The 14,619-nt window shown below is 48.1% G+C and overlaps 1 protein-coding gene across 1 annotated transcript in view; it reads left to right on the top strand.

Annotated features, from left to right (window-relative positions):
* The window catches only part of TRIM66 (tripartite motif containing 66), a 46,758-nt gene extending 35,651 nt beyond the window's left edge, over positions 1 to 11,107 (top strand). Inside the window, exons 13-20 of the mRNA XM_025356738.1 lie at positions 232 to 292; positions 1,192 to 1,366; positions 1,691 to 1,980; positions 2,439 to 2,565; positions 3,110 to 3,184; positions 3,600 to 3,752; positions 4,175 to 4,393; positions 5,140 to 11,107. Of these exons, the coding sequence (XP_025212523.1) occupies positions 232 to 292; positions 1,192 to 1,366; positions 1,691 to 1,980; positions 2,439 to 2,565; positions 3,110 to 3,184; positions 3,600 to 3,752; positions 4,175 to 4,393; positions 5,140 to 5,199 (1,160 nt within the window). The 3' untranslated portion in view covers positions 5,200 to 11,107. The remainder of the gene's footprint in view (positions 1 to 231; positions 293 to 1,191; positions 1,367 to 1,690; positions 1,981 to 2,438; positions 2,566 to 3,109; positions 3,185 to 3,599; positions 3,753 to 4,174; positions 4,394 to 5,139) is intronic.
* The last annotated feature ends 3,512 nt before the right edge of the window (positions 11,108 to 14,619 follow it).

Raw genomic sequence — 14,619 nt, forward strand, 5'->3', positions numbered from 1 at the left:
AGCCTCTGAGTGTTACTTGTGTTCATCTTTTTAAAAGAAGATGGCTTCCTCCTCTCAAGAAGGAGATCCATGGCAGACTTGTTACCACTATGAATGACTATAGTGTAGATAACTACTGTATGACAGGTGTGTGGCCAAAGGTATGAATAGCAGATATAAGTGGAAGGTATGCATGACAGGGTTTGTTGCCACAAATGTGTGTCACAGGTATTTATCTGTCTTTTGCCTTAGAGTGTGAGAATTTTGAACAAGGAGCCCTAGAGCTGGATGCAAAGGAGAACAAGAGCATCAGGTAACAGCCTCCTGACTAATCTCCCTCCCATCCATGATTTCACATCCTGAGATGTTGGCACAGGGAGGAAGCATCCTTGATGAATTAACTACAAGTGAAAGAAATTTGCCTGCAACTGTCTTCTTCAACCCCTCAACCTTCAAGTGGATGTCTGGGATGGTTGTGGGAGGATGTCCTGGTTCCTGCACCATGAGGCATGTGCTCTGGGTGCAGTCCTTGCACTTCAGGGAGCTCCTGTCTTTGACCAGGACTACACCAAAGGGCTTCCCAGTGGCTGACAGGGCCTGGCCATGCAGAGCTGGGCCAGGAAAGGGCAGAATGTGGACCTGCAGAGTCCACATTCAGAGTCCAGTTCTGAGAGGATCTGGAGTAGCAATTCAGCTGGGGATTGTATTAGTCAGGGTTCTCTTGAGGCATAGAACTAGTAGGATATATATATAACACTTTATTAAGTATTAATTTACATGATCACAAGGTCCCACAATAGGCTGTCTGCAAGCTTGAGGAGCAAGGAGACCCAGTCTGAGTCTCAAAACTGAAGAACTTGGAGTCTGATGTTCAAGGGCAGGAGCGTCTAGCACAGGAGAAAGATATAGCCGGGAGGCTAGGCCAGTCTCTCCTTTTCATGTTTTTCTGCCTGCTCTATATTTGCTGGCAGCTGATTAGATGGTGCCCACCCAATTAGGGGTGGGTCTGCTTTCCCCAGCCCACTGACTCAAATGTTAATCTCCTTTGGCAATGCCCTCACAGATACACCCAGGATCAATACTTTGTATCCTTCAATCCAATCAAGTTGACACTCAGTATTAATCATCACAGGGATCATGGATGTTTCTGACTTAGAGGTTGGGAACAGAGGAGGATCCCACCAAGACCCCGGGGTGTCTATCTTGCTGCAGAGCCTTCAACAGCGAGCATAAGATTCCCTATGTGCGACTGGAGCGACTCAAGATCTGTGCTGCCTCCTCAGGAGAGATGCCTGTGTTCAAGCTGAAGCCACAGAAGAATGATCAGGATGGAAGCTTCCTGCTGATCATCGAGTGTGGTACTGAGTCCTCCAGCATGTCCATTAAGGTACCACTTTGCTCTGCCTTGGCCTTAAACCCTGGCCCAGCCTAAGAGCTTATTCTTTCTGTTACTGCCAGAATTCTGACTCTGGGACCTTTCCTGAGTCTCTGATGGAGCTGCAGCTCCGCCAGATGTTGTCCCCTGCTGCAAGGGGCCTGTGAGATGCATATTAGGAGTGAGGTGTCCCAGCATTCATGGGGCTTGCTTGCTTGGGGTCCTGGAATAAGTGGCTCTCATGTAGGCACGCAGGGCCTGCCAGTCCCTCCCTCCCCTCCCTCGAGAGCTTGTTGGTTCTGTGCTCTGGCTGCCCAGACTTACTTCTTCCCCAAGGTCAGCCAGGACAGACTGTCTGAGGCCACCCAGGCTCCAGGTCTGGGGGGAAGAAAGGTCACTGTCACTTCTCTGGCTGGGCAGCGGCCATCAGAAGTGGAGGGCACATCTCCTGAAGAACACAGACTCATTCCTCGAACCCCAGGAGCCAAGAAGGGCCCCCCAGCTCCAATAGAAAATGAGGACTTCTGTGCTGTTTGCCTCAATGGCGGAGAGTTGCTGTGCTGTGACCATTGCCCCAAAGTGTTCCACCTATCCTGCCATGTACCAGCCTTGCTCAGCTTCCCAGGGTGAGTCATGCCAGTCCAGGACCATCACCTGGCTAGTAGGGTTACCTTCCAGGGATGATTATTCCAGGCCAGGCCCACAGAGTTCCCAGGATGGGCTTAGTCCCCTCTTCTGGACCTGCTTTTGGCGGGTCTGTGAGTTAATGGGCCTGGGTATCTTCTGCACACAGATAGGTGGATGTTTGACATTTAGTTGACTTCCTTTCCACCTCTTTTCTCACCTTCTTCTTGCATGTGGATTTGTGCCTATACTACTAACCCCAGTCTCCCCTAACCCCTGTTTTTCTAGATTCACTAAACTCTGAGTTACTGAATTTCTTCCAAGCCTGTGGCTAGGAAGCCATTTCTTACATGGAAAGGCCAGGGACTCAGCTTCCCATGCCTGCCATAGGGCAGAGGGAGAGGGAAGGGTGCTCTGGGCAATGTGCTGAGTCCTAACATGGCCTCACCTGCCCCTGCAGGGGAGAGTGGGTGTGTACCTTGTGCCGCAGCCTGACCCAGCCCGAGATGGAGTACGACTGTGAGAATGCCCGCTATAACCAGCCTGGAATGCGGGCATCTCCTGGCCTAAGCATGTATGACCAGAAGGTAGGGAGTCGTCTTTGGAAGCAAGGTTCCCTGCCTTTAGCAGCCCCCTTCTGCCTACAGGGTCTGAGGGCTTTCAGAGGGGATGAGGGGCTTTTCTGGATACCTTTCTTTGTGCTATGCCTGACAACTTGGCCCAGGGGTGTTTGGATGATTTTCCTTCTCCCAGCAGTTTTCCTCTGGCTTGGGAACCTGAATTACACCTTAGTATGGCAGCTGGCACCCTGTGGGACAGAGCCAGGGAGTTATCAGGGTCAGCATCTTTTTTTTTTTGTTTGTTTTTTGTTTTTTGTTTTTTGAGACGGAGTCTCGCTTTGTCGCCTAGGCTGCAGTGCAGTGGTGCGATCTCCACTCACTGCAAGCTCCGCCTCCCAGGTTCACGCCATTCTCCTGCCTCAGCCTCCCATGTAGCTAGGACTACAGGCGCCCGCCACCACGCCCGGCTAATTTTTGTATTTTTAGTAGAGACGGAGAGGGTCAGCATCTTTAGTTCATACTGAGGTGAGACCAGAACAAAGTAACTCTGTTGCCAATTCTGATTTTGCAGAAGTGTGAGAAGCTGGTATTGTCCTTGTGCTGCAATAACCTCAGCCTGCCCTTCCATGAACCTGTCAGCCCCCTGGTAAGGAAGGCCATGCTGTTTCTGCCTGCTATTGTCTTTTCTGCTCAGAGGGCCCAGGCCTTGGGGCAGGAGCATCATAGTTCCCAGGTTGGGCTCAGAGCATGGCCACTGGAAGTAGTGACAATATTAACTTGTGGATAGTCCAGGGGACCATATGAGGTCCTACATGGCCATTCCAGCCTCCCCCAACACAACTGCTACTGTATCAGATCTGACTTGACAGGTGACACATTCCTCCTTTTCCCTTTCTCTTTGTCTTCTTTCTCCATCTTTTTCTTCCTGCTGCTCATCATTCCTTCTCCTCTTCTTTCACTTATATTCCAACTCATTCTCCATTTCTTCTTCCTTCTTATCCACACCTCCATTTCTTCTCTCACCCCCTTTGTCTCCTTCTCCTCATGTCTCCTCCCTCAAGGCCCGGCATTATTACCAGATTATCAAGAGGCCCATGGACCTGTCAATCATCCGGAGGAAGCTGCAAAAGAAGGACCCGGCTCACTATACCACCCCAGAGGAGGTGGTATCAGATGTGCGCCTCATGTTCTGGAACTGTGCTAAGTTCAATTATGTATGTCTTGCCTGTTTTCCCTATCTCATATTTCCCTGCAACCCCAGGACTGTCATGGGTGGGTAGCGGTGGGAGTTAGGTTTGGTCTGGGCTGCCATGAGGACTGGGGAGCAGATTCTGGGGGCCTGCTGTGGTGAGTGTTTAAAAGCTCTCTCCCACACTCAGGCCTTAGCATGGACTCAGGAAAAAGGGGAGATACTAGTGACTGGCCATCTGTGGATACCTATTGGGGTCAGTTCTGCCTTAAGAGCTGCTACCAAACTAGTTTTCCTGAGTCCTCGGAGAAAAATGTCAAGTTCCAGACACCTCAGGAGACCCCGCCAGGCTTTGTGCTCTGTGTAGCTCTTGGGGGACCTGGAAGAGATGGACTAGTAGAAAAGGGCTAGACCATCAGACCATCACTGCTCTCCTCCCCCCATCAGCCTGACTCTGAGGTTGCAGAGGCTGGCCGCTGCCTGGAAGTGTTCTTTGAGGGCTGGTTGAAGGAGATCTACCCGGAGAAACGGTTTGCTCAGCCAAGGCAGGAGGACTCAGACTCTGAGGAGGTGTCTAGTGAGAGCGGATGTTCCACTCCCCAGGGCTTCCCGTGGCCTCCCTACGTGCAGGAGGGCATCCAACCCAAGAGGCGGCGACGACATATGGTAAAGAGTTACTGCCAGCCGGCAGCAGGTGGGTGGTGATCAGGCAAGCAGAGGGGCACCCAAGCAGCAACCTAAGGCGAAGCTGTTCAGGTGGCGCAAAAAATAATGATGACAATGAACCCCCACTTCCAGCCCCTTAGCCCCTAAGGAAGGCAGGGCAGTGCAGGGCTCATCAATGCCAGTTACTCACAAGACTTGAAATTCAGAAAGGTACCTGTCCCTGCCCAGGGTAACCCAGCATTTAGCAACAGACCTGGGCTGAGAAACCAGTTGTCCTGATTCCCAGTTTGGTGCTAGCTACACTACACTGTGATTGTGATGCCCCTAAGGAGGGAATTACCTGGTCTTAGTGCCTGGTTTCTATTTGGGTTTGAGGGAGAGAGGAAGGGATCTTTCTTAGCCCCTTGGTGTAGCTAAGGAAGGAAAGGTATTGCTTGCAGCAGAGAGAGCTCTTCTGATCTTTGGGCTGGTCCCACCTGTGTAGACCAGAAACGTCCATTCAGTGCTGTTTAATTCCACTGAAATGTTTTGCCTGCCTACTGTGTGCCAGGGTCTGACCAGCCATCCCCAGTTGTTTACCATACTTAGCATACAATGTTTAGTGGCTTCAGTAAGTTTTACTGCTGCATTCCTGGGGTAGAATAAAATACTTTGACTCTGCAGAACTGCAATCTTGACATAGCCTTTTCATGTTAATAAATCCTACATTTGGCTACTTTAATTCCAAATATGTATTTTTCTTTCAGGAGAATGAAAGAGCAAAGAGAATGTCATTTCGCCTGGCCAACAGCATCTCTCAGGTGTGACAGCCAAAAGGAGACTGGGCACTCTGGCAGCTGTTGTCCCATCCTGTTGACCATTCCTCCCCATCTCGCAGTTTATCCTCTTCAGAATGTGGATGGTAGATGAGTCTCATTGAACTGTATAGTGCTCTTCTTTGCCATTTGCATCTACAGCATTTGTTTGGGAGCCATAGTGCATCCACTACAGAGAAGATTTCAGTAATAAACAGGAAAGAGGAGGGTATTTATTATTACCAGAGTAATCAGATGTATAGGCTGCACTTGATAGGACCACACCTGGTTAGGCTTGGGAGGACCTACTTTCCTTAGTGAATTTTTTTCTGCCTAGGAAAGCAGACCTGTCTCACCTTTTAGTGTCCAGGGCTCAGGAGCCATGTATATATCTGAACTCCTCCTGGGCTCAGAATTGGGTAAAAGAAGGGAGAGAGGTTTAGACATATGGTAGGACTGTGATCCCTGGCCCAGCACAGCCAAAGACTATCACTGTTTGCCTTTGCTTGTCCTGTCTGGACAGAGGCACCTGCCATGTGCACACTAGTGGAGGCTTCTAGAGGCCGTAGGTCTCAATTTGTGCCTATTTGGGTTCTAACGGTTTTCAGGGTATTTGTTTTGCATACTCACTTTCCTGATGTTGACTTAGGTGGCTGCTGTGAAAATGCTGTGGATGGTATGACATTCTTGATTGAGCTGGGTTGCTCTGCAGAGACCACTTACAACTTCTGGTTCAGATTTCACTTACGGACTTAGAAAGATGTCCACTTGAGAGCCCGCCCTCTGTGCTACTTACTCTGGGCTAATTGCACTTCTTTAGGGTGAGAACCCGCCTTCCTAGAAGTGACTGTTGGTGCTTCTCAGTGGCCATACCCTTTATCATCCTCATTCAGAGGTCTGGATCTTGAGTTCTGCTTGTAAATACTGTGAGGCAGCTGCTGTCTGCTTCAGGTCCAGAGTTCCATGGGTGGAGAGAATAACCCACAACCAGCTCACTCCTCTGCACCTCTCCTCCTGCTTAGAGATTCTAGTTCTCAACCTCTCCTAGTTCATGAGCCAAAGATCAGAAGTGAGTCTTCTGACTACCCCAACTCGAGGCTATCTACAGCCCCCCAAAAGCCAACACTTTACTGGCAGCCCTTTTTGTTGGAGGTTAGAGAAGGCCTCAGGGACCAACAGGGGCTAGATCTAGATATTCCTGGGGGAAGTTTGTCTAAGGTGGACAGGGGGAAAAATCAAGAGGCAAAAAGCCAGTGTGCTTTGGTGACCATGAAGCAACCTCAGAGCCTTAGTTCTCCTGGAATGCAGAGAGAAGCATTCTGGAAGCCATGGGAACAGGCACTCAAGGCTGCATCCTGAATGGATCTGCATGGTCCTCGCAGGGTGTTTGTGAGGATACTGGAGGTCAGGCTACCTCCCAAGCAAGGGCTTGGTTGAGAGGGAACCCATTGCTCATATTGTTGGGGGAGTTATGAACCTGATATGTCAGTGGCCAGGACTGAGATGGCTCTCCCTGGTCCTGTCATTGCATGGCTAATTTCAGGGGAGTCTAAGGTCATGGATTTGTTTCTGCTAAGAGATGAAGTTCAAGGATGTTCTTGTTTGCAGGGCCTTCACTAATGAGCAATTTTTTTGAAAATTAGAAAACATTTCTTCTCTCTTTGTGAGTTGATGGTATTGCTCATTTCCTTCTCTACCCAACCTCAGAGATCATCTTCACTTTAAAGCAAACCATGCCCCTTGGCTTGCTACTCTTTCAGCAGCACGTGCCACGTTCTCCTAAGCAGATGGGCTTCCGTGATCCCGTTTTCTAGTTTGGGGTAACTAAGTCTTCAATGCTTTACTAGTCCGGCAGTCTTTGGAGTTAGGCTTCTGCCCTTTGAGACTCACATGACTTTCTGGTTTGGGATCTGGTCAATTCCCTTTAAATTTTCGAATCTTCTTCTATGTTCAGTTGGCTTGGCAAAGTACCCTCTGTTCTCGTGTCACTAATTCCTGCTCTAGGTCGTCTTTCCTTTGTGCAGCCTACATTCCCACCATCCCTGTGAGCTTTGTTGTACTTGGTGTTGGGCAGCCGGTGAGTGTTGTGACAGGCTCAGACTTGATCCTTCCTCAGGACCAACTGGAGACCACAAATTTAAAGCAGAAATGCCTGTTAAAAACTTGGCTTTCCTTATATCAGTGAGGCTTCCAGCTTGGATGTGGCCTCCTGGGCTCAAGGATCAGCTTGCTGGGCCAGGGGCATCTTAGTAATGTGCTGGAGAGACACATGCTCCCTTCTCATCATAGAGAGCCTGCATGCTGAGAGGCTCCCTTGAGACACCTGCCTCTCCCTGGCTTTTCCCTTAGACCTAGCCCCCAGAGTTTTGAGTCACGGTTTTGTTTTGTTTTTTTCATGAAAAACCAGAACATGACTTCGAAATTAGAAAAGAAAAGAAAAAAAAAAAAAATCCTGCTAGCCAAGTGACTGTCTGCAGGGGCTCTTCATTAACATTTGGGCTGATCCTGCTTTTGACTTATTCCCATAATGGCCCAGTTTTGAAGTCTGCCAAGTCCTTTTGTTCTTGACAACATCGTGCAGTGGAAATATGGTGAGTTCTAGATTCTTATGGGACAGCATGCGGTTCTAGAGGAAAAATTGGCTTCTTGGGTGTGCTGAGAAATAAGACAGTAAAGTGGCTTCAGTTGATGCAAAGGGGATTTTAGTTAAAAATTGGTTCAGGATTTTAAAATTTTATTTTATTTTTTGGCCAGGCGCGGTGGCTCTTGCCTGTAATCCCAGCACTTTGGGAGGCTGAGGTGGGTGGATCACCTAAGGACAGGAGTTCGAGACCAGCCTGGCCAACGTAGTGAAACCTTGTTTCTACTAAAAATACAAATATCAGCCAGGTGTGATGGCACGTGCCTGTAATCCCAGCTACTTGGGAGGCTGAGGCAGGAGAATTGCTTGAATCTGGGAGGTGAATGTTGCAGTGAGCTGAGATTGTGCCATTGTACTCCAACCTGGGCAACAGAACAAGACTGCGTCTCAAAAAAAAAAAAAAAAAAAAATTGGTTCACAGTGAACTTGCAGAGCACTCTTCCACAGAACATGGGTAGGTTAGCCCTGCCTGACTTCTAGCAATTTCTAACCATACACCTTGCCTGCCTCTAGTACCCCTACCTGAGTGGCAGCCACCAGACCCTCCATAGGCTCTGTTCCATGGCAGTCCTTGCCATCCAGCCCGGCGGGCTCTGGCTCCCTCCCTGTACCCATTTTTAGCAACAGTCTGGCTCCTAAGACCAAGGCGCCTCCTTGTTTGTTCCTGGGCTCTGTTCTGCTCCCTCTCTCACTCCATGGAGTCACTTGTAGTCTTCCTTTCTGAACTCCTGAACTGAGCCTTTGCTCCTTCTGGATCGCCACCTCCTGGGCTTCTTCTCCCTCCCTCAGTACTGCCAACATTGCTCTGCTCCTTCAGTCCATTTCCATGACATCAGCCCTCTCTCTCCTCTTCTTGTCTTTTAGCTTTCTCCTGGACTTCTTCCTCTCCCCAGCATGAACTCAGAGCCTATCACACCCTATCACACACTGATGTTTTTATCAGCATCCTGAACTTTCTCATGCCCTTCAACTTCTCTCTTTTTTTTTTTTTTTAGAGAGAGTCTCGCTCTGTCACCCAGGCTGGATTGCAGTGACATGATCTCGGCTCATTGCAACCTCTGCCTCCTGGGCTCAGGTGATCCTCCCATCTCAGCCTCCTGAGTAGCTGGGACTACAGGTGCATGCCATCATGCCTGGCTGATTTTTCTACTTTAGGTAGAGATGGAGTTTCGCCATATTGCTCAAGCTGGTATCAACACTCCTGGGCTCACGCGATCTGCCTCCCTTGGCCTCCCAAAGTGCTGGGATTACAGGCATAAGCCAGTCCTATCCCCTTCAATTTTTGCTAAAACTATAAGCCATTCTCCATTTTCGTCATCATCCTATTTGCTGCTTCCACCTCCTGGGCTGCTAAGCATGACAGATTCACAGTTGGCAGCCTTAGTTGAGCTCTCAGTATTGACTGGAAGTTCAACTTGTTGTGATCTTTTTTTTCCCCCACCCATGCCTCCATCTTTGCCCTCCGCAAATGACTGAGCTCACTGTCTACTTCACAGAAGAGAGCCCCTAAAGCAAGACCTTCCTTGCCCGCTGCTCCTCTCTCCCCTCTCATTCGTCTGTGTCTGTAACTCTCCCCATCCCCTCCATTCTTGCTCCTATTTAGTTCTGTCTGTCTTGAATACTGTTGTATGTCCTCCAAGACTGCTCCCTCGCTTAGTTCACTGCTCCCACTCCCTGGAGTCTCCAGCCTCTGTCTCCATTGGTTACCTCCACACAGCCTGCAGACAAGTTCTCCCCAAGATTAAAACAGCATTTCTCAGAGTCTGTTACCCCTTACACATTTTCCTTGTTAGCCAAGTTACTTTAAAAAAGAAGCTTTTCAAACTGATTCTTCCTCAGCTTTTCTTCAGCCCTCTACACTTTTTCATAAAAGTCACCAGTGACTGCCCAGTTGCCAAATAGAATGAACACCTTTCAGTGCTCAGCTGTCTTGACCTCTCTGCAGCATTTCACCCCACCCACCAACCCTCGGTGAAACAACCTCCTCCCTTAGCTTTTATGACACCACAAGTCTCTGGATTCTCAGAGAATCCAAAAAAACAAGTCTCTGGATTCTCTCCTCTTACCTCTCAGCCCACACAGGCTGAGCCATCCTTGAAACCTAGACAGGGGGAAATGTCTGTGGCTGTTTGTGGTCTCTTCTTTTCAGGAGTTGGGTAGGCAGGAAGAATTACAGCTGCTCCTGCTTCCTCTGTCTGTCTATTTCCTGCGTCCCTTCCTTTTCCTGAACTCAGTTCTCCTCATGCCAAGCATGTTTATGAGCTCCTGCTGGGAGGACAGCATCTGTGAGTCCTTCCCTCTGTCTCTCCCAGACAACACAGATATTTTAGCCATGTTTGCTAAGAGACCCCATCTAAGTCAGCCCGAGGGTGTGGATTAGGTTTTATAGCATCCAGGCTGCAGTCTGGCTAAACTGGATTACCATGCTGGTGGGCAGCTCCTCGCCATGATCCTGCACCAGTTAGAGCCTGCTGCAATTGAGAAGGAGTCTGGGATTGTGGTAAGACATGTTTCCATGCACGTCAGTGCTGCTAACCAGGGGGAGAACCTGGCAGGGTGGGTGTCTGCTGCTACCATTGGGATGGAGGGAGACTAGGGAGTGCGGTGGCTCCTCCCTTGCTGGGGCTCAGATGGAGTCAGCATGACTCCCTATATCAGGGCCTTTTCCACCTGTGCTGATCACCACCAGCTGCTTGCTCCAGTTGTTTCTGGAGTTGGAGGCAGCTATTGGTTGCTTTCTTGGAGGTAAGGAGGTACATACTAGAAAGATACCTGATTTGAGAGTCTGAACACCAAAATTTTTGGCTCTTTCCATTATGAACTGTGTGACCTTGGATACAGTTTCCTCATCTATAAAGTTGTAGTGGAAGAATGGCTGAGAACAGTGATCTCTCAGCTCTCCAGCTGTAAAGATGTTAATTATGACTTTGACTCTAAAGATCAGGCCACATAAGGAACAGGGGAATTCCAGGGGTAGGACACAGCTGGGGGAGTCCAGACCAGGGCAGGGAAAGGGGACTCACAAGCCAAACAGAGCTGCTTTGAGGAAAGTTCTTATCAGTTGGTGCTGCTTCCTGAGCCATATGCCCATTCCTCAAGCTGTACCCCCTTTCTTGGCTATGTAGGATGAGTTCCTCCTAGACCCTTGTTAGGAGTGGCTATTGGATCCAAAGCGGTAGGGGCATGAGGGAGGATATTTTAAGGGAAAGTATCACTGATCTTAAAAGGACCTATACATTCAAGAAAGAACAAATAAAAAATAGCACTTTTCTTTACCAAGAATTGTGTCCTGGAGTGTTTTTCAGCGAAGATAGTTGAACCTGTCGCATGGCCTTCTTGCCCCTAGATCTCTACGTTGTAAGAACTCAAGGTGGGGAAGAATAGCCTGGGAGGCCTTTCTCTCTAGGGAAGAACTCACCTCTCTGCTTTTTCTTCTTCTTCTTATTTTTGTTTTGCTTTTTGAGATGGAGTCTCACCCTGTCGCCAGGCTGGAGTGCAGTGGCGCGATCTTGGCTCACTGCAACCTCCGCCTCCCAGGTTCAAGCAATCCTCCTGCCTCAGCCTCCCAAGTAGCTGGGACTACAGGTGCACACCACCGCAGCCAGCTAATTTTTTTGTATTTTTAGTAGAGGTAGGGTTTCACCATGTTGGCCAGGATGGTCTCGATCTCTTGACCTCCTGATCCGCCCACCTCAGCCTCCTAAAGTGCTGGAATTACAGGCGTGAGCCACCGCGCCCAGCCTGCTTCTTATTTTTACTATTTTTAGTTTTCTTTAGAGACAAGGTCTTGCTGTGTTGCCCAGACTGGTCTCAAACTCCTGGGCTCAAGTTTTCCTCCCACCTCAGCCTCCTAAGTAGCTGAGACTACAGGGACGTGCCACCATGTCTCTGCTTCTTACTGTGTTAACACAACCTGTTTCTCAAAACACAGGCAACAGTTCTGAGGTGGAGTTAGGGAAAAGGCATCATGTGAATGCCTAACACTTCCAAGCGCTAAACACTTCAAGAATGTCCTTTATATAGTGATGGTCCCCAGTTACATATCCTTAGCTGTCCTCTCTGCTTTCTCCACGCTAGTGGTTTCTAGCCATTTTTGGGGGGTCAAGGGCATTGTTATGAATATTTGTCATTCAATTAGGCTGCATAAAGTCTGAACCACTTTCCTGTCTTTGGTGAATTTCCTGCCTCAGGAGTCTTGGGAGACACAGCTCATTCTTCCCTGCAGAAGCTAAATATACTAGAATCTTGATTTCCCAGCATCCGTTGAAGTCAAGTTACAGGCCTAGTGGTAGCGATTTAAAAAAAAAAAAAAAAAAAAAAAGCCTAGAGCCTCCTTTCTGGTGACAGTGTTGGCTGCGGGCAGGTGGGGTTTCCATGGTGGCAGTAGCAGCAGCAGCGGTACAAGGTGAAGCACGTGGGGCTCGATGGCATTGCTAGTTTCTTCAGCAGACCAATTTTGCACATGATTTCAGGAATTGTTCCTGGCTGCACAGCTCTGAGTATAATTCTCTAGCCTTCCTTACAATTCTGTGAACCACCTAAAAAGCCTTATAATAAATTCATTTTTTCTGCGTACATCAGTCAGAAATGGTTTCTGGTACTTGCAACTCAACACTCTAACTGATGTTTGGTGATAAAAGTCATGGACCCACTCTTCTGAGCTCCAGACTCACCGATCCTGTGGTCTATTGGACAGCTCCCCTTGGATGTCTCAGTGTTACCTGACACACTAGCCACCCCCTTAACAGATTCTTCCTCTCATATCCTCCATCTCAGCAGCCAGGACATGGGAAGAAAACTAGAGGGATGTGGTATCCGAGAAGCCAAGGAAGTCTGTGTTTCAAGGAAGGATAATCATCAGTTTTCATGGTTAAGATGAGACCTGGAAAATTTTCTCTGACCTCTCACCCCTCTCCAGACTGGCCGAAGTACATGAACCGTTTCTCTGCTTACTCTGTGATCTTCCCGCCTCAGCCTCCTGAGTAGCTGAGATACAGGCATGTACCACCACACTGACTTGCCTTACTAATTTTTTTAGTACTAGTCCTTCTCTAGGTTCCAGGGACACAGCCCTTCTACTCCCCACACCTTGGGTTCCATGGCAAGCTGCTAGTCAGGACAGCTCCCTGGAGCAAGTCTTGCTCTCATAGGTAGTGCAGTATTTGACCTCCTCTTCCTCCACACCTGGCCTATGGATTATTTTATCCACTAGGGAGTAGAGGCATAGTATCCAGGGTCTAGGAGCTTTTCAAAGGCCTATAAAAATAAGTCCTAGCCAGGCACTGTGGCTCACACCTATAACCCTAGCACTTTGGGAGGCCAAGGTGGGAAGATCGCTTGAGCCTAGGAGTTTGAGACCAGCCTGGGCAACATAGCAAGACCCTGTCTCTTAAAAAAAATTAGCCAGATGTGGTGGCACACACCTGTAGTCCCAGCTATTCAGGAGATTGAAGTGGGAGGATCACTTTGAGCCTTGGGGTTGAGGCTGAAGTGAGCCATGATCGTGCCACTGCACTCCAGCCTGGGTAACAGAGTGAGACCCTGTCTCAAAAAAAAAAAAAAGAGAGAGAAAAGAAAAGAAAAGAAAAAAAAAGTCCTGGCTGGGTGCAGTGGCTCATGCCTGTAATCCCAGCACTTTGAGGGGCCGAGGCAGGTGGAACACCTGAGGTCAGGAGTTCAAGACCAGCCTGACCAACACGGAGAAACCCCGTCTCTACTAAAAATACAAAATTAGCTGGGCCTGGTGGTGCATGCCTATAATCCCAGCTGCTCGGGAGGCTAAGGCAGGAGAATTGCTTGAACCTGGGAGGCGGAGGTTGCTGTGAGCCGAGATTGCACCACTGCACTGCAGCCTGGGGAACAAGAGCAAAACTCCGTCTCAAGAAAAAAAAAAAGTCCTGAAACAATATAAAATAAAAGATGGCAAATTATAGATAAATGTCTAATTAAATGTCTATATATCATGATAAAGCTATAATTGTTAATTTTATAACAATTTTATAAATCTTCATAAAAATTACGTTATACCTGAAAACAATTTGTAAGTTAGAGTTTCTCACTTCATAAGAAATTCTATATATACAAGATAATTGCCAAGAAACCTGAGCCCAGTATAAATTAAATGAGTTACTCCTAGCCAAATAATTAAAAAGCCAAATTATAAAAATAATTTCAAAAATTTGCAGTAAAAACTATATTTACCACAGGCTGTAGGTGGAGCTTCATGTTTGATGTAGGGCTTCCTAGAATAAGAATGCCTGTTCTCTGGGAAGAACTCTCATCCGTGGGCCTTGGAGTTATGCCCAGGTTGGAGAGGGGGACCCCTTAGAGACAGCTCTGCAATTGTAGCAGAGAGTGCTAATTGTTGCCAGTATCTATTGTCTTTTTCTTTTTTCTTTTCTTTTTTTTTTTTTTTTTTTGACAAGATCTTGCTCTGTCACCCAGGCTGGAGTGCAGTGGCATGATCATGGCTCACTGCAGCCATGAACTCCTGGGCTTAAGCGATCCTCCTGCCTTGGCTTCCCAAAGTGCTGTGATTATAGGTGTGGGCATCCAGTCTGGGGTGTTTTTTGTTTATTTTTGTTTTGTTTTTTACAGCAGCTGACTCTATATTATAACCAGTATTCCAAAAACAGTGCTTTATTTGCTCACCGGGCTGGGAGGATATTCCTAAGCTTTTTTGGAAATTGATATACCCTTGGTTTCCAGCTATGTCAGAGACGTAAGACCTGCTGAAGCCAAGCTCCACACTCATGGAGAAAATAAAGATCTGCTTCTTGCTTGTAAACAAG

Source organism: Theropithecus gelada, chromosome 14, assembly GCF_003255815.1.
Source record: "Theropithecus gelada isolate Dixy chromosome 14, Tgel_1.0, whole genome shotgun sequence".
Lineage (NCBI taxonomy): Eukaryota > Metazoa > Chordata > Mammalia > Primates > Cercopithecidae > Theropithecus > Theropithecus gelada.